Genomic DNA, 25,760 nt, shown 5'->3' on the forward strand with positions numbered 1-25,760 from the left:
AATAAGTTAAACACTGTAAAAAAATAAAATTTCATGGTCTACTTCTAAGCTTATATTGGAATGAAATAATTAATTCTAAAAGCATAAAATGTTTTTTAGAGCAGATTTATTTCAATATATAAAAAAACATGATTGTCAGTTAAAACAAACTAAAGCAATACAAAAGTAAATAGTAAACATTTTTAGTTTAGTTCAAAGCACTATTTTTTTAATTGTTATTTTAAAAGCAAACTAAGTTTTAGCTAAAAATAGTTGAAAGTTTTAAATGGGACAAAACCTTCAATGAAATTAATACTTAAATTTTCTTCGAAGTTGTTAAAATTTATTTGCTTCAGTGCTTATAAAATTTAAAGAAAATTAATTTAAAACAAAAACAAGAAGTTGCATTGACAAACATGTCTAGAACTAAAATTTTAACTTTTTTTTTTAACCAAAAGCTTAACCATTAAAAATAATTATCTTATCCTTAAAGATACTAAAGATGCTATTAAAATAATTTTTCAAAGTATTGAAAAAAATCATTGAAAAATATTTTGGAAATTGTTTTTTAAAATAATAAGAAATAGTTTCTGTTAAAAAATTTTTTTAAAAGCAATAAATATATAAATTTTAATCTAAAAACTTATAAAAGATATACGTTTAAATTAAAAAACATTCTTACATTTTAAACCAGATTTGTCTTCAGAGCACAATAAAAATATTAATTAAACTAATAAATTAAGGACTACTGGCACCGAAGAAGTTCTCATCTATGTTCAACGACAGCGCGTCGAAGTTGGCGTCGAGTGATATTTTCTTCTTTTCAAATTTCCCGTCGTCCAAACTGTTTTCATCGGGAATTTGATTTTTTTGAGGTTCTCCGATTTTAACGTCCAGTAAGCTGCTGCCGTTACTTGAACTTCCAACATCTGAAAAAAAAAAAAGTTTGTTTCAGAAAGTTAACAAAAAAAGGTTGTTTGGCACTATGTTATATTGTAATAATGTTATATGCTACAAGCTTCAACGTCTGAATTATGAAAAATAAAAAGTTATTAAAATGATTTAAATCAAATACTTAATAATTTTTTTGTCACTTCAAATTATTATGTTAAATAAAAACTTAATTAATTTTTTCCAATCAATGTCAAGAAAACAAAATATTTATTGTTTGTTAATGTAAAACACAATGTTAATTTAAATTTTATAACTATACACATAAGCTTATTGTAAGTACCTGCTTTAAAATAAGTTTCTACACACAAAAAAACTACAACAATTAATAACAACAATAATAACTTTGAACTTATAAGCATTACAACATTAGTTTGCTAGCTAAATTATGGTAACACTGAGTCAAGTTTGAGCGTATCAATAATAATGCTGGCCAGTCATTGAACTGGTTAAATTGTTCTAAAAGTATTGAGGTTGAAATTTTCCAAAGTTTAAATATTTTAAAAATATTACAGTGTAAGCTAACGTTTGTGACTTTTAACTTTTTCGCGAAGTAATCGGTTAAAACGCAATTTTTATACACAATGCTTGTTTCATTAAAAAATAACAATGTTCAAAAAAGTTATTTGATGTAGATTTTTTTAGAAATTTCAAAGCTAAAACACCCACCTCATAGCTTTGTACAGCTAAAACATTACTTTCTAAACATTTCTATATAAATATTCTACAATATCAACTGTATTTTATAAGGTAAGTAACTTTCAGTAAATTATAAGATTTTACTAATTTTACAGCTAAAAACTCAACAAGCAACTCATGAGTCATAAGTTGGGATTTTTTTTAAATAAAAGTATTTTTGAAGAACAAATATACAAGCAAAATGTCATTGCATAAAACGAAAATAATTTTTTTCACTGAATGTATTACTTCAATAACATTTTTTTTAAGATTTACCTTTTTCACAACATAAACCTACCGCGTTTCGAAATTATTTTGCAATAACTCAAATATTAGCACAAATTAATATTTTTTTCATCAATAAAAGTTTAACTTTATTTTGACATGTTTCGTTTCCACTAGCATTTAAGCGATAAATAAAGCGTGTTTAAAAAATGTAAGATTATATTAGCCAGTACTAGACTGGTTGAAATATAGACAAACTCCGAGATGATAGTAGTTTAAAAACCACCCGTTTATTTAAATATTACAATGTAACCCAGTGTTTGTGATTTTTTATTGTTCGCAAAGTAAACGATTTAGTCGATTTTTTTTTGCTTCATATTTTGCCATTTACAAGTCAACAAAGATTAAAAGAAAAAAAATTATTAAAACTAAAACAATAAAAAATTATGACCAAATATCAACTCTGCTATTTAAGTTACCTATATCATTTATACAAAAAAAGTCAACTAATGACTATGTGGTTCACTATTATTAGTTAGTTATTAATTTACAAATACTACCATTATAAATATAAAACATACATCAAAAAAATATTACTTTTATTAAATTTAAAAAAATTATTTATTATTATAAAAATCTTAATTTTTGCACTTTCAAAACTTATCTCAGCAAGTAATGATAAAAACAAAATCACAAAGAATGGTTGTCATACCAGGGAGGTTTGAGTAACTTGAATATTAAAAATATCATCACTAAATCATTACCACCAAAAGCTAATTTTTTATTTAAATTTATTCTCAACTAAAACCAACTTTCACTGCTGCCACCATTCGAATTTTTCCCGCCATTTTTTTCCCGCTCCAGCCTTCTCTTCTCTTTTTTCAGCCGGGTGACTTTTCCCTCCAAAACTGCCGCTTGGTTGTTCATCTCCTGCATGGGGGCTGACAAGTCGGAACGCGGTAAAAGTTTAGACGTTGATCTGAAAGTTGGGAATAAATCAGAGATATATTCAAAGATAATAGCTAAAGTTAAAATAGCTTATTGTTGATGTTGATCTGAATATTAATAATAATAAACATAAACTCTTTTGTCAGAAAATCGTTTTTAATTTGAAAGAAAAATAAACGAAAAGTTATTAAACTTTTAAATAAAAATTATTAAATATTAAATAAATCAAACAAGCTTGTTGTGTTGGTCTAAAAATTGAGAATAAAGTTTGGTAAAAAACAAATGGGTATTTTTAATGTTGATCCAAGTTTTTATTTTGACGGAAAACAATACAAGTAACAAAAAGTAAAAGCTTTTTAAGTTTACATTTGTGTTTAGATTTTATTGAATATACTAATGATATATATGTGAAATACTATCAACCTGTTGTACGATGAATCTAATTTTGATTGAAATTTTATAAAAAAAATATATGCAACGGTAAATCAAACTTTATTTGTTGATCAAATTGGAAGGAGAGACTTACACTAAAAAATACTTGGTAACAAAAACCTGTTATACATGGGCAGCCAGAAATGTACAGATTGCGGATACATCCAACAAATAATAAATAAAAAAATAATTAAAAAAGAGTAAACATGAATATACTTTCAAAATATACTGAAATATGTATGAAATATATTACGAGTCTGTTATACATTGGCAGCCAGAAATGTACAGATTGCGGATACACCCAACAAATAATAAATAAGAAAATAATTAAAAAAGAGTAAACATGAATATACTTTTAAAATATATTGAAATATGTATGAAATATATTACGAACCTGTTATACATTGGCAGCCAGAAATGTACAGATTGCGGATACACCCAACAAATAATAAATAAGAAAATAATTAAAAAAGAGTAAACATGAATATACTTTTAAAATATATTGAAATATGTATGAAATATATTACGAACCTGTTATACATTGGCAGCCAGAAATGTACAGATTGCGGATACACCCAACAAATAATAAATAAGAAAATAATTAAAAAAGAGTAAACATGAATATACTTTTAAAATATATTGAAATATGTATGAAATGTATTACGAACCTGTTATACATTGGTAGCCAGAAATGTACAGATTGCGGGTAGGTGGGAACCTCCAACAAATCTTCGTTGTTCTGTTGGGAGTTGGAATAAAAAGGGTTGGTGTACAAGTGGCTTCTTTTTAGCATGTAACCCCATAAAGAGTATGTTCTTTCGTGTAGTCTGTAGAAATAAAAAGTTAAAAAAAAATAACAAAAATGATTTGTATCCCCTAAACTAAATGAATACGTTCGTTCGTAAATCCTTTTAAAATTTTTACTATAAAAAAACATACTTAAACTTTATATCTGCATGAAGAATATTTTCGTACATGAAATCTGGAAAAATAAAAGTGTTTTTATCTAACTTTAATTCAGTGATAACATACATACAATAAAAGTAAACAACTTTCGTTAAAAAAGGTTAATAACAAATAAATAATTTAAACAATCCCTACTTATTATCAATTCTTTCTTCAGCGATATTAGATATTTTAATTCAAATTTATTATTATTAAAACAACAAATATAAGTTGTTATAAAAATTGATAAAAAAATTCTTAATTACTATCAATTCTCTCTTTAGAACAGTTTCACAGAAACGTTTCGAACTGGCAACTCGTGTAAAAAATAATAAAACGCAAACAACTTAAAAACAATTCTTACTTATTTTTTCTCTCTCTAAAACCACACGGTGTATAAAATAACTATACCTAACCAACTAATAACTAAAAGAAAAAACAATTTATTGTCAATTCTTTCTTTAGCGCAGTTGCAAAGAAAAGTACAAATTAAAAAAATAGACTAAAAAATTTAATGCTCATAAGCATTAAAAAAAAGAATATTTTTTTTAAAAAATTAAAATTAATATTAACAAACAAAAATAAAACAAGCTTATTATCAATTCTTTCTTCAGCGCAGTTGCAAAGAAAAGTTCTAAACTGACAACTTGGATAAAAATAATAAAAAACTAATAACTAATGAAAACAATTCTTATTTATTATTAATACTTTCTTTAGTTATATGAAGAAGAATAAAAAACTAATAATTAATAAAAACTTACTTATTATCAATCCTTTCTTTAGCTATATGTAAAAAAAGTATAAATACAAATAAAAATTAAGCTAACTTATTATCAATCCTTTCTTTAGCGCAAATATAAGTAGAAGAATAAAAATACAAATAATAAATAAATACCAACTTATTGTCAATTCTTTCTTTAGCGCAGTTGCACAGGAAAGTTCCGAACTGGCATGACGTAACGTGATCGTTCAGTTCGATTAGCATGAAATCGTTGAACTGGAACGAAGAAGGGTGTGACGTCATGAGCTGGTGGACGCAATCGAGGAACTGCGTGAAAATTGGGGACGTTTCTCTGCTGTCGCCCCTTTCCAAATGGCCTGATCTGTTGAAAAAACAATTGATCATGAATAATTTTGAAATTAATAATCATTTTAAGTAATATTTGAAAAAAAAAAACAAAAACATTTAATTTAAATTAATATTTTTATGTTTTTAATGAATAATCGAGGAACTGCGTGAAAATTGGCGAGGTTTAGCGAGAATCACCCCTTTTTGAGTGGCCTGATCTGAAATAATAAATAGTGTTGCATACTTCTAAAAATTTAATGTTTTTAATCTGGTTTTAATTTAGTAAATTTTTGTTTTCAACAAATAATTGAGAAACTGGGGGGTTTCTCTACTGTAACCCCTTTCAAGGTGACCTGATCTGTGTTTGAATAAAAATCAAGTTAAATTTGTCGGTTTTTAAAATTCTTATCTTGTTAAAACTATGACTTAAGTTTAAAAAACATGATTTTGAAAGTGCTTATACATTTTTTTTGTAGTAAACAGTAACTTTATTATAACTTAGTACATCTTAATTTCAATAAAAAGTCAAGAAATGCGTGAACAGTGGTGACCAGAATCATCTGTGACGACATAAAGAGTTTATTGTGTAGATTTCTTGAAAAAACAAAGACCCATTATCATAAAACATCCTTTAACTTGGTTGTTTTAACTGGAAGTAGAGTCAGACGAAACAAATTTGTGTAGATTTTCTAAAAGCAAGACCAATAATAAAAAAATAACCAGGTTACTAGATGAAATAGATGCTTGTAATAAAAAAGTACACACAAAGTTACGATAAAGGCTTGAAAAATTATAACAGGTTTGGCAAATGTCAAACTTTAAAGCTTGATAAATTAGCTGAACACGTTTAAAGAAAATTCAACACTTTTTATTTTGTTTTATGTAATAATTACCAGTTAGTTAGCTGGTTTTTAACTATATAAATGAAGTTCAATAGTTGATTAGTGACAAATTCATGAAAATTTCAATACCTGATTAGATAAACAAACTAAGCACATATCAAATACAATATGTACAAAACTAACTGTCTTATTTCAAGCGTTGTAATTACCAGTTACTTTACTGGTACCACATTTAAGGTTAAATTCACTCGGTATATACAATAAAATTCATGTAAATATATTCGATAGAATGTAAGCAGACGTTTATGAATTCATGTTTGTTCGCGTAATAAATTATTTAAAAAAATTGGTTTTTTTAATTAAAAATCGCTATGATGTTAAATGTTGAGATATGGAAACAAAAATCAAAAACTTAACTTATTTGCATACATATAACTTTTTATATATAAAAATAAAAAATATAAAAATAAACATTTTTGTTTTAATAATTCAAGCAAAATAATTCAGGTTTAAATAACCAGAAAAAAAAAATTACCTTAAATAACAAACAACTTGGTATATAATTATTGGTACAACATATTGAAAATATATAGCTAAATAGTTGATAAATGCCTGTAATTTTAACAATTTAAAGTCAATAACATAATTTAAGTCAAATGTTTACTTCTTTATTTTTAAATTTCAGTTGCAAACAAAATTATCCAGTTTTAAGTTATTTTACTTTTCTATGATTTTCTTACATCACATTTTTACAACTACCTTAATTTACAAGTTATAACTAATAACTACTTTGAAAAGCTGATTCTTTTAAACATAAACCAGAGTTTCAATGTAGGGATAATTTGTAACAACCAATAGTAATGCATAAAAACATTTGCATCAAAACAAAAACAAAAATTAGCTTTACATTATCTTAGTATAGTAATTCTTTCTGAAAGGATTTACACTGTTTATACAAATGAAAAAACCACAATATTAGCTCTTTAGTAAACAGAAGAATGATTAATAATTTAGTGTGCGCAGAATTTTCCCTATCAGTCAAATTTGAGTTTTATGAGTTTGAACAAAACTGAATCACAGAGAACTGGTTTGAATAAAAAGTAATAGAAAAAATTATACACATTGGTAAAATTAAATTATAAGAAAAAAGAGTTTCGTTTTACAAACATATTATATTTTTATCAAAAATAATAGTTAAGCACTTTTTATTACGTCCATTATGAACTATAATTTTATTACTTCTAAAACATTATGTATAATTTTGAAAACAAATCAATTGAAATGCGAAAACAAAATTTCAGCAATCCGTAGAACTAATGTTAACAATTCTCTAAATACCAGTAATACACAAATTAGACTGTTTTTTATTAAATTGACTTAATATTGAACTTGACTGAACCTAACTTTATTGAACCAGATTGAAAACATAGATCTGATACAAACGTATTTTTAAGAGCAACCAAATTCGCCAAAATAAGTTCGTTTTTGGCCATATCAAACAGAAAAAGTCCCATGTTTTGCAACGGCTTTGAAAAATCTTTACATAAAGATTTAAAATTAAATAAAATAAACGTAAATTTGGGGCACATTTTACCTTTAAGCCAAAAACTAGAACAAACTGAAACTTTTACTATACAGGTCAAACTTGCTTCTTCTTTTAAACAGTTTTTCACAGTCAAAAAGCTGGACAGAAATTTTCTTGGCGAGCCGCAGTTTGCTGACCTCAGCAATAATTCAAACTGTACAATCAGAGTTTCCATAGCTCACAAACGCCCTTTTGAAAAAAAAACAATCTCACCTATGCTATTTTACCTAGCTTACAACCCCTTGTCAGCCAGGATCGCCTCTAAAGGGGCGACATTGCCAGCTTTGGGGGACCTATTTAATAAGTTGAGTAACTTAAGTTGTTTGATAAAAACTTGATCAGACAGTAGTTTACAAAATGGTGGTTTATCAACAGTAGCGGGTAAATGTAATTAATTTTTGTTATATATACATGCGGTGTTAAGCAGCGTTTGTGATTTTTCAAACGTTTGAACTCTAACAAACAAACTAATTTTAAAGATTTTATTAACTGAAATATCTAATTCATTTCATCATTGTATTAATATTAAATTTTTATTTACTAGTTGTGATCTTAATTAGAGTTGTGTTCAGAAATTCAAATTCTTACAATTTTCCAAGTTAGAATAAAAAAATCAAAATAAACAATTTTAGTTTAAAAAAAGCTCAGAACAGTTTTAGTCTGATTGTACCAAAAAGTCTATAATTTTCTCGAAACAGCCTAATTTACCCTGAATCTACAATTGTGGCATATTGCCATATTTAATAAATTTTAACTACAAAGCAGCCGTGTGTAAGACAAAACTTTCTTTTCAAATAATACAAAATTGAACTTGTGCAAACCCTTTATGGATGTTTATAGTTGTTCCGATGTATGATGTATTATTTGTATGTTAAGTAGGTTTAAAAGTATGAAATTAATAAATCAAATAGACCAAGGAAAAGTAAGTTCACAATATAATTGTTTAATTCAGGGTTGTCAAATGTTTTTGGCAAATTTTCTCCAGGTTTAATGTTCAACAATTTAGTGTTTTACACTAAAATAAAAACTTCATCAATTTTTAAGAAAAAAACTTGGCTTTAACTTGTTACAAAATCTTTTAAAAGATAATATGAGATTCTCTAAAACTTCAAACTAGCATAATTAAGTGAGAAAAAAATTTAATTTTAAAGTTAAAACAAGATTTATATATTATAAAGATTATATACACATGATTTTTAATAATGAACACCTCAATATAAAAATGTTTTCAACTGTAATACTGTTTTTTAATGCTAATAATAAAACTTAAACATATTTTATCAAAGTAAACTTAAATAAAATTTCAAAAAATAAACATAAGTTTGTGAGCTACAATTTGTGATTGTTTTTCTTTGCAAAGTAAAAGTTTAAAACGCACATGATTTTATTTTCACAAACAACATTTATGCAATGGGTAATATTTCAGTATTTAGGTGATGTTACTGTTTTAAATCGTATAATAAAATTTTACACCTATTATTAGTCTAATTCATTTAGAAGTGGAGATCAACATGTTATTATAATATGACTAGATTTAAAAAATATACAAAAAAGTTTATCAATGATTTTTAATTGTTTAAAAAGAATGTTTAACTAAAATCAACTTAACTGTTTAAACCTCTATCTTTTAGCTAATAACTTTTTAAGTTCTGTAGAATTTCTTAAGAGAACAACAAAAATTAAAACATAGAGGAACTATTTAAATTAAAATAAATGAATGATTAAAACAAACTTTAAAACTACATGAACCAGATATGGGTTAGATTTCATATGCATTATGTAATAATATCATAATTAAAGTGTTTTTTTACAAATTAACTAAATCCTATGATGTTATTATTTTCAACAAAAAAACATAAAAAATACTTCTAATCTGAAATACAAAACTATAGAAAATCATTTTATCATCATTAACCCGTAAAGACTAACTATAAATATGTAACAATTAAACTTTACTTCATAAATGTAAAAACAATCTTCAGATAAAACATGTTTCCATACCAACCTGTGTGAAAACTTGTGTCCGAATTCAAGCCATTCTCTTTGAATCAATGTTAAGAATCCCACAATAGTTCGATATCTTGGTTGGAGTATTATTGAGGCTAGTGAACATACCTGAATAAAAATATACATAATTGATTACTAATTTAAAATTCTAACATACATACCTAAATAAAAAAAATATTTCAAACTATATTCACAATGATTCTGTACAATGGCTGGAGTATTATTGAGGCTAGTGAACAAACCTTAATAGAAACATATAATATATTATTTTTACAATAATTCTGTACCTTGGTTGAAGTATTATACTTTTAAGTGAACATACCTAATTAAAATTTGATTATGTTTACTGTAATAGTTGTATACATAGGTCGGAGCAGACTTGTTAAAATGCTAATTATTACTATGGTAATTCAGCAATGAAGCGTATAAAATTTGGTTTGTTTTAAGTTAATAATTTAACGCTCGAGTAAACAAAGCAGAGCTTTTTAACATGTCTGGGTCGGAGTATAGTTGAAACTAGTAGTAAATGTATACTTTTTTATGTATAGAATAAAACTTTGTAATTGTTAGAAAACAGAAAATAATACTGTACTTAGAGTGCATACCTTATTTGCTATTAAAATTGTAATCATTCTTTACCTTAGTTAAAGTACTATACTTGCTATTAAACATACTCAAGGCCATAGGGGGCGGGGATCTAACACTTTTTTTTACAAAAATTAGCTTTTGTATTTATATAAAAGGTTAAAGTACAAACTATAAGCCAGTTTTTATAGAACTCAAAAATATCATTTAACTTTTGAGATATTTTATTTTTTGTAAAAAGTTTCCGATACAAATGTATGAATCGCAAATTTTTCGGGGTCAATTTTCTTGGAAATTTTAAAATTCACTAAAAATCTATCTCATCCTTTATTTAACAAGCAATCTTCTTCAAATTAAAAATTTCAGGAATAGTTCCTTATATTAAAAGAAAAAAATGTTACTTAGAAATTTAAAAAATTTAAAAAAACAAAAAAATTAAAATAAAAGTCTTTTTTTTTTTTCAAAAAAATAATTTTTTAGAAATTTATTTTTAAGTTTTTTTGTTATTGTATAAAGATTAGAATGTTTAAGTTTGAAGGAAATTGCTTGAAAAATGTAGGAGGAGATAGATTTTAAGTAAAATAGTCTTTTTTGGCGGTTTTAGTTTTCCCTTCACATAAAGAACCTAATATGCCGCCCTATTTTGACTGTCATATCTCAAAAAAGCTTAGAAAAAACTAAATAATAATATTTAAAATAATATCAGCTTGTAAAAAACATGGCCCCTACGGCCTTAATTAATGAATGTTTGTTAAGTTATTTACAAATTTGTGTAACTAACTCAAGGTTGCCAAACTTTATGAAGAATTTAATCCAGGTTTTCTGAATTTCTTCCAGGTTTTTTAAAGTACAAATTTTGGGTATTTATTTAGATTTAAGCTAATTTTAAGGTTATTATCTGTGTAAAGTAGTATAACAACATTGAATAAACACTGTAAAGCTACTTTAAATGTGTTTTTTAATAAAAGTTTTTATGAAGATGACAATTTTTTTTATGTATATGGTAGATTTTTCGTGTCAAATTAAAATTTTACTACTTAAAATGTTAAAATCGTTTATAATTCCAGGATTTTTAAAGATTTTTGTTCAAAATTCCAGGTTTTTTAAAATTTCTCAAAATCAAACTTTTCCCATATTTTTTAGCCTAAATTGTCAAATTCAAGGTTTATCCAGGATTCCAGGGTTTGTGGCAAACCTGCTAACTAAAAAATTTAAGAAAATTAAAATTAAATTTGCTAAAAAATGCTTACTGCAAAAGCTATCAAGTAAACTCATCATGTTTGTTACACAACTCTGTAATCATTACTTGTTAATGAACATACCTATTTAAATTACAACTTTATTACATTTCCAATAGTTCTAAACCTCGGTTAAAAATAATTAAAGCTAGAGAGAATTTAAATAAAAACAATACATTATATTCAACGTATATATTACGAACTCAAAAAAAGTTGTATCTGTGATATCAAAAAGTTTAAACAAACATTAAGTAACTTGGGGTTATATTTTATGTTTACTTGAAACATATAAGAGATAAGCAGTTAACTAAACTTTTAATTAAAAAGAAGTTTCTAATTGTATTTTAAATAAACAAACAAAATTGTACTAATTATAATTAATTATTTTTTTGTTCAAGTATATTAATCTATGAAAAGAATTTTATTAATAACATTAAATTATTAATAACATAAATTTAAATTAACTAACTTGTGCAGTTCTATCCCAACCGTCACTGCAATGAACCAAAACAGATCTTTCTTCAATTCCTACAGCCTGTAAAATAAAAATTACATACAACCACTGTTAAAATATTAATGATTAATGCTTTATAACAATACTAGTATTAAACAAATAATAATACTAATATAATTAATAAAACAGGTAACACCAACCGCCAATATTTGCAACAAATCTTGAAACTTGAAATACTAAGAAAATGTAAACAAAATGAAATCATTTGCAATAAATACTGACACTTGTAATAAACTATTAAATAAATAATATACAAAGTAATTAATACTAAATAAATAGTTCATTAAACTAACATTTGAAATAAATCTTGAAACTTGTAAAATGGATAACATATTTTTTAACTAACTATTAAACAAAATAATAAATAAAATAAACAAACAAACACTAGCAATAAATTTTGAAACTTGTAAAACAGAGAATACATGTTTCATTTAATAATTAAACAAATAAATAACAAATAATTAGTTAATTAAATTAAACAAACATTTGCGATTAATCTTGAAACTTGTAATACTGAGAACACGTGTTTTAGCCAATAATTAAATAAATAAACAAATAATTAATTTAAAATAAACAAACATTTGCGATGAATCTTGAAACTTGTAATACTGAGAACACATATTTCAACCAGTTATTAAATAATTAAATAAAATAAACAAACATTTGCGATGAATCTTGAAACTTGTAATACTGAGAACACGTGTTTTAGCCAATAATTAAATAAATAAACAAATAATTAATTTAAAATAAACAAACATTTGCGATGAATCTTGAAACTTGTAATACTGAGAACACGTGTTTTAGCCAATAATTAAATAAATAAACAAATAATTAATTTAAAATAAACAAATATTAGCAATGAATCTTGAAACTTGTAATACTGAGAAAACATATTTCAACCAACTATCAAATAATTAATTAAAATTAAACAAACATTAGCGATAAATCTTGAAATTTGTAATACTGAGAACACGTGTTTCAACCAATTGTTAAATAAATAAATAAAATAAATAATTAAAATAAACAAACATTTGCGATGAATCTTGAAACTTGTAATACTGAGAAAACATATTTCAACCAACTATCAAATAATTAATTAAAATTAAACAAACATTAGCGATTAATCTTGAAACTTGTAATACTGAGAACACGTGTTTCAACCAATTGTTAAATAAATAAATAAAATAATTAATTAAAATAAACAAACATTTGCGATGAATCTTGAAACTTGTAATACTGAGAAAACATATTTCAACCAACTATCAAATAATTAATTAATATTAAACAAACATTAGCGATAAATCTTGAAATTTGTAATACTGAGAACACGTGTTTCAACCAATTGTTAAATAAATAAATAAAATAATTAATTAAAATAAACAAACATTTGCGATGAATCTTGAAACTTGTAATACTGAGAAAACGTATTTCAACCAACTATCAAATAATTAATTAAAATTAAACAAACATTTGCGATAAATCTTGAAACTTGTAAAACTGAAAACACGTGTTTCAACGAGTTATTAAATAAATAAACAAATAATTAATTAAAATAAACCAACATTTGCAATGAATCTTGAAACTTGTAATACTGAAAACACGTGTTTTAGCCATCCGCTGCTGTTTAAACCTTCCAGCCATTCTGATGCAGTGCAAGATGTGTTTCTACAAACTGTAAATTAAAAATCTATTAATAATAAAAGTTTAGATCTCTTAAATGTAACAAGAGGTATTTCTACAAATAAAAAAAATTTTAATAGTTAAAAGTTTATCAATAATAAAAATTTAGATCTCATAAATGTAACAAGATGTATTTCTACATACTGAAAAAAAGTTAAAAGTTTACTAATAATAAAAGTTTAGATCTCTTAAATGTTCCAATAGATATTTCTACATACTGGAAAAAAAAGTTAATAGTAACAAGAAGTATACTATGAATTTTTACTCTTACGACAAGTTTGATTAATAACGAGCATAAGACATGTTTTTAAAAACTGAAAATCAAAAAAAATTACCATTATTTACAACACAAAATTAATCTTTATGTCATAAAAAATACTGAAATATAAAAAATGTGTGTAAGTAATTTAAAGACTTATACTAAGTTTACTTTTATTGTTTAATCAAACATGATTAGTAGTGCAATATGTGTTTCTACAAAGTGATATAAAGAAATTTAATAACTAAATATGCATGAAAGTTTAAAATTACTCTTATCTAGATAAAAAATTATCTTAAACACTTGATCTGTGTCTACTAAATGGAAAATGTGTAAAAGTAATTCAAAGCTTAAACTCCTTATTATTTAATAAAAAATCTTCAAATAAGACATGCAACGTTCGTTTAAAATTAAAACTTAAACATAAAAAATTATTCAAATATTATAACTACTGAATAAAAATAAAAATTTACATTGGCTGGGAATCTTATTACCAGCAACAAAAAACTTTTTGCTGATAAAACTAAAAAAGGAGATAGAAATATTACCCATTTACATGCACTGAGCACTAATCAAGAAGAAACTTTTATTTATGATCAACAGTTTGCTTAAGAGGGAGATATCATTCCCAACTTTAGTTTGACAACTTTGCCCTAGAACAGGGTTTCCAAAACTTTTTTCAAAAGGCCCCCTTCAAAGAAATTAAAAAAGCTATGGCCCCTGAAGAATGGCCCCTCAAAAACTACCATTAAAAACACCTAAGAACCTTTTATTATCTTAACTCCAGAATATCTAGTTACCAAGTGTAAGTTTCGAAACTACTATAGTGTTACCTTATAGATAAATTAAATGCATACAAGATGAATTTTTCAAATGAAAGTAAATAACTAAATAATTACTTAACAAATAAATAAAAATTAATAATGAGTGCTACCAACAGCTTTAATTTTATAAAAAATATTCATTTAATATGTGCATCTACATTTTGATAAAAACAAACAAGTACCTTCTAATAGTTTATTTAGCGAGCTTCGCATGACGTGAATGTTGTCAATTCCCAGGAACTTGTATTTTATGTTCTGATAATTCTCCAAATTTTCGTAACCCTTTCCTTGTGCTCTGTTAGCGATGGCGTTTATCTGCACAAGTATAATAAATAAATAAAATTATTGAAAAAGTTGAAATAGAGTTTAACAAGACAAAAGTGTTACATAACAGTTCCTAAAAATTATTGAAAAAAATTAAGTTTTAAGTTTAAATAGGGTTTAACGAGACAAAAATGTTACATAATAGTTGTTAAAAATTATTAAAAAATAGTGTTTTCAACTACTTTTTTCATGTATGCTCTACAAAATATTTTTATTAAGCCTTTCAGAAACAATTTTGATATCATCAATTTCATTTTTAAATAATTTAATAATAAATTGGGTAAAAAGAAATTTTACTTATATTGGATAAAAAATAAAATTATTAATTTGAACGAGTATTTTAAAACGAATATAAAAGATGTTAAACTTTTTATTTGTTTTTAAAAGTCAATTTATCAAACTTAAATCAGAAATACTTTAAACAATTATAATGTGAGTCGATAAACAACAACACTATTGTTTTTCAATCTAAACTCAGTACTCTTAATTTGTTATTTAATTCTTTATTTTCTTTATTATGAAATTTATTATCCAAGTATCATTTGGAAATCATTTACAAACATTATTTATTGTTATTTTGAACTAAAATCATTGCTTTAAAAACAATGTGCTAAAATGAGTAATACAATAAAAAAAAAAGTGTTATTAATTATTGAAATTGTGAAAAATATGTTTAGATGTATGTAAATGTATACTTTAATTTATTCCTGCATACTTTGATATAAAAGTAACACAATAAAAAAACATTTATCCTATTTATGAATAACAAAATTTTCTAAAAGTCTTTTTTTCAAAATGGTGTTGTTTAAATGCTAAAAATGACTTATTAAAAACTGAATTAAAAATAAAACATTTAAAAAATTATTTGTGTTTTTAAGCTAAAGATGTTAAAGCCTTTTAAACTATGATTAAAACTTAAAAGTGTTCAAACAAAATAAAATATTTAGTAATGTTTTGATAGCAAAGATTATATTTTAAGGCAAGGTTTTTAAGATATATTTAAATTAGTTTCAACCAAATTTAAATTATTCTAGTAAAACAAAAACTTACAAATGTGTTCACAAAATAAATTTCTAAAGATTGTCTTTATGAAATATTACCATTTATCTTACATAAAGTTTTTTTTTACTGTAGAGCTAGTAAAATATGTCAATTAAAACTAACATAGTTAAAAGTCATTGTAATATTTAAAAGATAACGCTAAAGTTGCAAGATTCAACTTAATAATTTTAATTTTTTGAAAACACATATTTTTACAACACTGTTTGAACGTGTTGAAAATTATAATATTAAAACATGAAAAAGTAACTTGTTTAAAAGTTCTACAAGAAACTTAACTCCTTGTAGTATAAATGATAACTTAAAAATTAAAATTAAAAAAATACAAACACTTTTGTACGATAGCAGCTTTATTTTAATATACTTCATAATAATATTCATTAAAACGTCACTCATTAGCTTTGAAGTAGAAATTTATTCTACTTTCAAACATCTAAATTATTAAAACGCTTCGTCCTATTGTGAATAAAACAGCGTTTTAGGAAGGTAACAATTTGGTTTTTATTTAAAATTTCATATGCAAATAAACTATAAAAGAGAAAATAATATTTTGTAAATATATTTTATCGACTGTAAATGCATTTTAACAACTTCGATTAAAATGCATGTTAAAAATAAAGTATAAATTCACAATTTGATTCCGCAAACAGCTAATCTGATATAAAACATAAACTTTATCAAAAATTTTTATCTACTAAACTGAAAATTAAGTTACTATTTATAAGCAAATTTAATTCTAAACACAAATAAAATCAATCTTAACCTTTGTGAAAAATCTTAGCAACGTGAAGTAAAATATTTGTGAAAGAATTATATAAACAAAGATGAAAATTTACTTGAAAAAAAAAACAAGTCAATCTCCCAACATACATAAATCTTTTTATGGTAAAATCATCAACATGTTTTAACATCGATTCTTGTACTAAAATTACACATGTAAGACTACGACTCTATAATATTTCAAATAATAAACTATATAGTGTAACCTTTTACATCCGATGTATGTTTTATATCACTCTATTCATATTAGTATAAAACAAATATTTCTTACCGGTTTAGAGTATTTGAAAATTTCAGTTTCTAATTTTAAATTTAATCTTAAAAAATTAGAGTTCTTCAAAGATCAACTTATTTATACACCTTTTTTTTAATTAAATATATTCTAACTATATTCTTGTATCAAAAAAATATATGAAATTATTTTTCTCAGATTTTTATGTCCTCATTAGTTAAAGGTAAGAAAATCATTTATATACCAAATATATTTGTAACTAATGTTTTTAACTTTATATATATCTAACCATAGGCCTTGTAACAAAAATGTACATGAAGTTACTTTTCTCAAGTTGAGAATTCCTGATTAATTCAAAATTAAATTAAGTACATTGATTTATAGTTAATAAACGTATCTCTACTATTATATATTCTTTTAAGTATAAAAACAATCTAACCATAGGCCTTGTGTCAACAATGTACATGAAGTTATTTTTCTCAGGTTTTGAATTTCTGATTAATTCCAGGTATGACTCATCAGGAATGCTTCTCGATTTCAATCCCGACATCGGCTGGCTACATCTGTTATTAATAAACTATAATTAAAAACACTTGTTAAGACCAAAACAAAATTTATAAAAAACTGAGCGAGACATTTGTAATTTGTTAAAAATTAAAAGATTGGTATAAACAACTTGGTTGAATTAATGATAAAACGCAACAATATTGTAAGCTTATTTTAGAAAACTAAAAAGTGTAAATAAAATAAAAGTTTGTTTGATAACATCTGAAAAGGGTTAACAGTAAAGGAAATGTAATAAAAATTAAAATAATAACCTAACTTCCCCCCATTATAAAAATGAATTGGTAATATTTATTATAACAATTAAAATAAATGATAACAGTTAAAAAAACGAAAGCTAATATGTTTACAACTACCACCCTAATTGTGTACTAGCACGAAATAACTGGTAGTATTTATTAAAGTAGTTTAAACATCAGTTATATTTTTAGTTAATTATATCATTATCTAGAGTCTAGACCAGGGGTCAGCAAACTGCTGCCCGCGGGCCACATTGAAATTTTTATTCAAATAGTTTAACATACTAATATTCTCAAAAAGACAAAAATAAAATTTTAGTGTTATATTTAAAAGATATTCTATCGCCTGAATTTTATTTTGTTCAAAAAATTTTTTCTTTAAATATGTTTTTTTTAAGCACATAAAAAAACGTTCCTTTTTGACCTGCCGACCCCTGGTCTAGATTAATTAAATAATTAATTGATATGTTTACCTAACAACAACCGCTCCATTAGTGTGCCTTTAAGATAGAACAGACAATACTTATATAAAATACAAATAAATAATTAATATGTTTACCTAACAACAACCGCTCCATTAGTGTGCTTGTATGATAGAACAGGCAATATTTAATATAAAATACAAATAAATAATTAATATGTTTACCTGACAACAACCGCTCCATTAGTGTGCTTGTATGATATAACAGGCAATATTTAATATAAAATACAAATAAATAATTAATATGTTTACCTGACAACAACCGCTCCATTAGTGTGCTTGTATGATAGAACAGGCGATATTTATATAAAATACAAATAAATAATTAATATGTTTACCTAACAACAACCGCTCCATTAGTGTGCTTGTATGACATCACAGGCAATATTTAATATAAAATACAAATAAATAATTAATATGTTTACCTGACAACAACCGCTCCATTAGTGTGCTTGTATGATAGAACAGGCAATATTTATATAAAATACAAATAAATAATTAATATGTTTACCTAACAACAACCGCTCCATTAGTGTGCTTGTATGATAGAACAGGCAATATTTATATAAAATACAAATAAATAATTAATATGTTTACCTAACAACAACCGCTCCATTAGTGTGCCTTTAAGATAGAACAGACAATACTTATATAAAATACAAATAAATAATTAATATGTTTACCTAACAACAACCGCTCCATTGGTGTGCTTGTATGATAGAACAGGCAATATTTATATAAAATACAAATAAATAATTAATATGTTTACCTAACAACAACCGCTCCATTAGTGTGCTTGTATGACATCACAGGCAATATTTATATAAAATACAAATAAATAATTAATATGTTTACCTGACAACAACCGCTCCATTAGTGTGCTTGTGTGATAGAACAGGCGATATTTATATAAAATACAAATAAATAATTAATATGTTTACCTGACAACAACCGCTCCATTAGTGTGCTTGTATGATAGAACAGGCAATATTTATATAAAATACAAATAAATAATTAATATGTTTACCTGACAACAACCGCTCCATTAGTGTGCTTGTATGACATCACAGGCAATATTTATATAAAATACAAATAAATAATTAATATGTATACCTGACAACAACCGCTCCATTAGTGTGCTTGTGTGATAGAACAGGCAATATTTATATAAAATACAAATAAATAATTAATATGTTTACCTAACAACAACCGCTCCATTAGTGTGCTTGTATGATAGAACAGGCAATATTTATATAAAATATAAATAAATAATTAATATGTTTACCTAACAACAACCGCTCCATTAGTGTGCTTGTATGATAGAACAGGCAATATTTATATAAAATATAAATAAATAATTAATATGTTTACCTGACAACTACCGCTCCATTAGTGTGCTTGTATGATAGAACAGGCAATATTTATATAAAATAAAAATAAATAATTAATATGTTTACCTAACAACAACCGCTCCATTGGTGTGCTTGTATGACATCACAGGCAATATTTATATAAAATACAAATAAATAATTAATATGTTTACCTGACAACAACCGCTCCATTAGTGTGCTTGTATGATAGAACAGGCAATATTTAATATAAAATACAAATAAATAATTAATATGTTTACCTGACAACAACCGCTCCATTGGTGTGCTTGTATGATAGAACAGGCAATATTTAATATAAAATACAAATAAATAATTAATATGTTTACCTGACAACAACCGCTCCATTGGTGTGCTTGTATGACATCACAGGCAACCTCTTCTTGCTCCTGAACTGAGCGCTTCCCATCAACAAGGAGGAGCTGGCTGACGATGGAACGCAAATAATTGGTGGGTATGTTTCGCATAATCCTGTGTAAAATATATTTTTAATAAATTTTAATATTAAAGTACTTTAGATGAAGGAACACAAATAATAGATATGTTTCGCATAGTCCTGTAATTTTTTTTAAATATAATATTTATTTAACATTTTACAACGCAAATAATTGGTGGGTATGTTTCGCACAGTCCTATGTAATTTTTTTTAAATATATTTTTTATTTAACATTTTACAACGCAAATTATTGGTGGGTATGTTTCGCATAGTCCTGTAATTTTTCTTTTTTTTTTATTATTTATTTAACATTTTAGAATGCAAATAATTGGTGGGTATGTTTCGCACAATCCTGTGTAAATTTTTTCTTATAAATTTTAATATTTAAGTAATTTAGAAGAAGGAACACAAATAATAGATATGTTTCGCATAATCCTGTAATTTTTTTTTAAATATATATATTTTTTAACAGTTTACAACGCAAATAATTGGTGGGTATGTTTCGCCTAGTCCTGTGTAAAATATTTTTTTTAATAAGTTAAAGTATTTAGTATTTTAGAAGAAGGAACACAAGTAATAGATATGTTTCGCATAATCCCGTGTAAAATATATTTTTTTTAGTAACTTTTAAATTATCAAATTCTCATGAAATGCAAACCAACTATTGTAAATTAAAAAAATGTAACTTTTAAAAGACAGACATAAATAATAGTTGGGTGTGTATCAGATTAGTTTGTTGAAAACCGTATTAAATGTAAGCATGCCTCATTTTCAACTATAAACACATAACTGCGTTGGCTCAGACGGGTCGGTGTTAAATACGCACGAAGGGACACTCTTCCACAAACCGAAATCTTTATTATTGTATATCTTCCAATACAATGTACTGATTATTGTAATCATAAAATAATAATAAAAACTAACTGATTTTTTTTAATTCTGAATATTTTTCAATTTAAAGTAGGCATAAACTAGTTAGTTTTAATATATATAATCAGTTTATAACTTATTGAAATTATTATCAATATTAGATATCTTCCAAAGCAATTTAGGCATAATATTATTATCAATTTTTATATTTATTAATAATTTAAAACCAACCAAAATCCTTATTAATATTAGATATTTTCCAATGCAGTCTAGATATACAAGTAATAAATATTAAAATTAACCTACTTAAGTATTTATTAATATTTGATATTTCCTAATGCAGTATAGGTATATGAGTAACAAATATTAAAATTAACTCACCGAAATCCTTATTAATATTTGATATCTTCCAATGCAGTGTAGGCAGTCCCATTTGTTCGAAATCCTTCCTGACATCGAACACTTTCCAACCTTCGTCTTGACGCAGCTGTTGCTCGCGTGGATTGTAAGAGAACGCGTATAAATCAGTGAGTTTGACTGAAACAAACATAAATTAATAAATACAGTTGTTTTCGCTGTGGAAAAAATAAATGTGAAACAGCTGTTTATCCAAAGAGAATGCATACTAATTAGTTAGAATGTTACAGTAAAGTATTAAAGTTAATTTTGATATGATACTGAGCGAAAATATACATTGAGTAGGCGTGTCCTACTGTGGAACTATGTTATTATACTACAAGTTGAACAGATAATACTTGTTGTAAAGTGATTCTTCAAATCTCATTTCGTAAAAGTATTTGGTAAAGTTGTTTTAAGAGCTAAATAATTATTTTTGAAAATAAATTATTTTTATTTTTGAAATTGAGACTGATATGTAAATCACACATGCAAACCAGTTCATTTCTACAGTTTTAAATGAGAATAAATCAAGAAGATATAGACTGTATACTATAACTAATTAAACCGGTTTTAAAACATTTTGAGAGAGGATGAAACACTATCATAGTTCATGAAAACTTAAATAGTTAAAAATTAAAATTATTTGGAAATTTATTTTTTACACTTAGTTAAATATAATAAAATGCTCTTCATTACAAGAATAAAAATACAAAATATTTATCAAAATAACTTCGTTTTGAAAGTTTTTTGAAACTCAAGTGAAGATTTAAGGTTAAAAATTAAGTGGCAAACTGTTTAGATATTAAAACTTACATTTTATTTAGTTTGGAACGGTTTTTTAGAGTGAAAAATAAATCATGACAAATTTTCTACATATAAAAATACTTATTTAATTAACCTGGTTTAAAAAAATTTTCAAACTCGAATATAAATCATGGCAAATTATTCACATTAAAAAAATTATGTACTTATTTAATTAGCCTGGTTTAAAAAGTTTATTAAACTCGAATATAAATCATGGCAAACTATTTACAGATAAAATTTTTATAATTATTTTGGTAACCTGGTTTTGAAAGTGTATTATGCTTGAATAAAAACAATAATAAGTTGTTTACAAATTAATGTATACATCAAATCAATCTGGTTTTGATTTTTTTAAAATAAATATAAAAAACCATGGCAAATTATTCATACCAATTAAGATATATAATTATTTTAACAACCTGGTTTTGAAAGCTTTTTCAAACTCGAATATAAGCTATAACAAATTGTTTACATATAAAAATAAAAATATTTACATGACTAATCAAATTACCTGGTTTTGAAAGTTTTTTTAAACTCGAATATAAATCATGGCAGTCTCTTTCTTGTTCCACAATGAAGTTCATTACTTCGAAATTCTTACATCTAAAAATATTTATTAATGAATAAAAATAATCTATGAAAAACTATATTGAGTTCATTACTTCGAAATTCTTACATCTGATTTAATTATTAGTATTAAGTTACAATGTTTGATTTAGTAATGAAGATAATTTATGAAAAATATATAATATGTATCATTTCAAAACTCTTACATCTAGAAATAATTAATAGTATTAATTTACATTAAACATGCTTTGATTTATAAGTAACAAAATTAATTATGAAAAACTATACAAAATTTTGTCACGTCAATGTTCTTATATCTGAAAGTTATATGAACTAAATAACATAACAACAATACATTTTATTAATATAATTAATACGAAAAAAATTTGAAGTTCTCACATCTAAAAACTATATCTATTTTTAAACACCACTTTAAAAAACAGCTGGTTTTATTTTAAATACAAAATAATTAAAGTTAAAACTAAGATGACTGCCCACAAATAAACCGAGATTGTAGATATTTAGTTCTTAATTATTATTTTAAAACGATATTACTAATTTAACATAAATTAAATAACTCAAATGGGAGGTTAATAATTGTTTTTTTTAATTTAATAAGCAAGCCACTAGTTAATTTATAACTTTTTTTTTAATTTGAAGTTACTTTTGAGATGTAAGCAAACAAAAGTTGAAAGTTTTACGGGTTTCTTATGGAAGGCTTAAATATAATATTTCAAAATCCTTTATCAACCAGCTTTGAGAATATAAAAAGATTTTAAGAAGCAACAAAAACATCAACTTTATTCTGAGTCAGCTTTGCTAGAATAAACTGTTAAATAATAAAGTGTGAAAGTAGCTTTAAAAATATGTGATAAATGAACAACTAAAATATTATACTTTATTCTTGATGGTTGTACCAAGTTCGATTTCTCAACATAGTGAATGTTAATACAATTTATGTACAAGTCAGTTAAATAAACATTTAAAATATCTAACGTCTTTTTGTTTGGTATATTGAAAAAACTTTACAAAAAAGCAAAAAATATCTAACCCTATTCTGAGTGGTATATTGAAAATACTTTACAAAAAAAACTAAAAAAATCTAACTTTATTCTGAGTGGAGAACCTTGCTGCACTAGATTCAGTTTTTCAACGTGGTGTATGTGCGAATGCAGGATCCACTTCTCATCTGATTGCTGGTGGTCGTGGAATATGAGATGGGTGGCAGTCAGGTACAATGTTCCAACAGTTCCCTTCCGTGAGTGCATGTCCAGCAATCTCACATTTGATACCTGAGATAAAAACAACTTTTAGTTATTTTACTTAACCATTTTATATGAAACTACTCAAATCCAACAATTTTATAATGCATACCAATCTCTCAAGCAATATCACGTTTGAAACCTGAGAATGGTTTATTAGATATTTGAATGCCCAAAAAATAAGTTATATTTATTATTATATTTTTATTACTATAATACGTTGCGTCGTTTTACAGTGTCTTTTTCTTGTACATGTAAAACTTATTGAGGGCATATAAAGGTGAAGGTATTTTTTACTATTGTAGATGTACATGTAGAACTTATTGAGACCATATAAAGGTGAAGGTATTTTTTACTATTGTAGATGTACATGTAGAACTTATTCTTACCTCAGAGTTATTTGAATATTCACTGAGAATAATGTACTTAATATTATTAGAATTATTAAATTCATTATAGTTAAGTTATTGAACATAATTCTAGTTAGTTTACTAAAGTACAGAGTTTTCTTAATTTTTCTAGGTTTTTAAAAAACTATTTTTAATTTTTTTTTCTATTTTTAGTAGAAAATTATTATAAACAAAAAATTTACAATAAACTTTAAATAAACCTCTAACTCATGTCAGGCAGTCTAACGATTGATTATTTTAATGAACAGTAATTTTTAGTCATACTGTAGTTGACTTGTATGTGTAGTGTTGAAGGCATAGGGTGTTTATATTTTACAAAGATTAATATTGGATAATCTTTTGATACTTGAGATTTTTAAATATTGAAAAAAGTTATTTAGGTATTTTATAGTGTGGTTGGCGTGTATATGCAAAACTAATCACTACTTTTTATTGTATATGATTGTATGACACCTGGGAGTAATTTAACATTTACTGAGAATAGTTCATTTGTTGCTTACTGATAATAATGCATTTATTGTTATTACTAATAAATTAATTATTACAATTTTTAGTAAAATAGTTGATTTTTGGCTTGGATAAATGTTACTTGAAACCAAAGTAAATAAACCTTATTATAGTGTAATTTTTCTATACTAGTTGTTACATATTTTGTAAAATAATATTTGTAAAATTCAACTTACTATAGTAAAATCTATTGGTATACACAATCGAAAATAAATTATACTTTAAATATGGTTTTTAAACTATTTTAATTTAAACTAAATTGAAAAGCAAATTGTATACTGAGTTAATAAAAAAGTAAGCATATTTTTTTTTAATTGTTACTAATTGTTTTAGTAGAACAAACTAAAAAATTTACGTATATGAGTTAAGTAATTGCTTTCTTTTATATTTTTTAATGTTTTTAAGAAACATATAACACAGACTTATAAAAATATGAGTTAAACAAAACTACTAAAATAATATATTGTGCAAAAGTTTAAAATTGTGAAGCAGTTAAAGAACAACTACTAAAACTGAAATATTTTCAATATATTTTCTTCGTTTTATTTATTTAAAACTAATAAAATTTTATTTTGTTTGTTTTATTAATTAAAAAGATACCTTTGGTATTTTTATGTACTCCATATTAGCTTCTATCAATTTCTTCACAGTATTTTATCTAAACAAGATTTATATCT

At 24.6% G+C, this 25,760-nt stretch overlaps 1 protein-coding gene across 1 annotated transcript; it reads right to left on the minus strand.

Annotated features, from left to right (window-relative positions):
- Positions 1 to 319: 319 nt before the first annotated feature.
- LOC145830269 (phosphatidylinositol-3,5-bisphosphate 3-phosphatase MTMR8-like) lies at positions 320 to 25,760 on the minus strand. Its single transcript, XM_082938215.1, has 14 exons — positions 25,684 to 25,760; positions 24,012 to 24,196; positions 22,849 to 22,940; positions 21,516 to 21,671; positions 20,158 to 20,299; positions 17,596 to 17,719; positions 14,944 to 15,076; positions 13,561 to 13,670; positions 11,954 to 12,019; positions 9,660 to 9,769; positions 5,058 to 5,261; positions 3,882 to 4,040; positions 2,646 to 2,812; positions 320 to 908 (listed from the first exon to the last, which is right to left on the minus strand). Exons 1-14 carry the CDS (start codon positions 25,705 to 25,707, stop codon positions 718 to 720), a joined length of 1,863 nt encoding a protein of 620 aa, XP_082794341.1. The 5' UTR covers positions 25,708 to 25,760; the 3' UTR covers positions 320 to 717.

Source organism: Thalia democratica, chromosome 2 (genome assembly GCF_965202585.1).
Source record: "Thalia democratica chromosome 2, ktThaDemo2.hap1.1, whole genome shotgun sequence".
In the NCBI taxonomy this organism is placed as follows: domain Eukaryota; kingdom Metazoa; phylum Chordata; class Thaliacea; order Salpida; family Salpidae; genus Thalia; species Thalia democratica.

What these genes read in the sequence shown, in the direction of transcription:
- LOC145830269 (XM_082938215.1), bottom strand. Translation starts at nt 25,707, where the DNA reads ATGGAGTACATAAAAATACCAAAG. An exon ending in AAAAAAACTTTCAAAACCAG is followed by an intron (nt 21,672 to 22,848) that starts GTAATTTGATTA and finishes TGTTTGTTTCAG; the next exon opens with TCAAACTCACTGATTTATAC. An exon ending in AAAGAAAGAATTGACAATAA is followed by an intron (nt 4,041 to 5,057) that starts GTTGGTATTTAT and finishes TTATTTCTACAG; the next exon opens with ACTACACGAAAGAACATACT.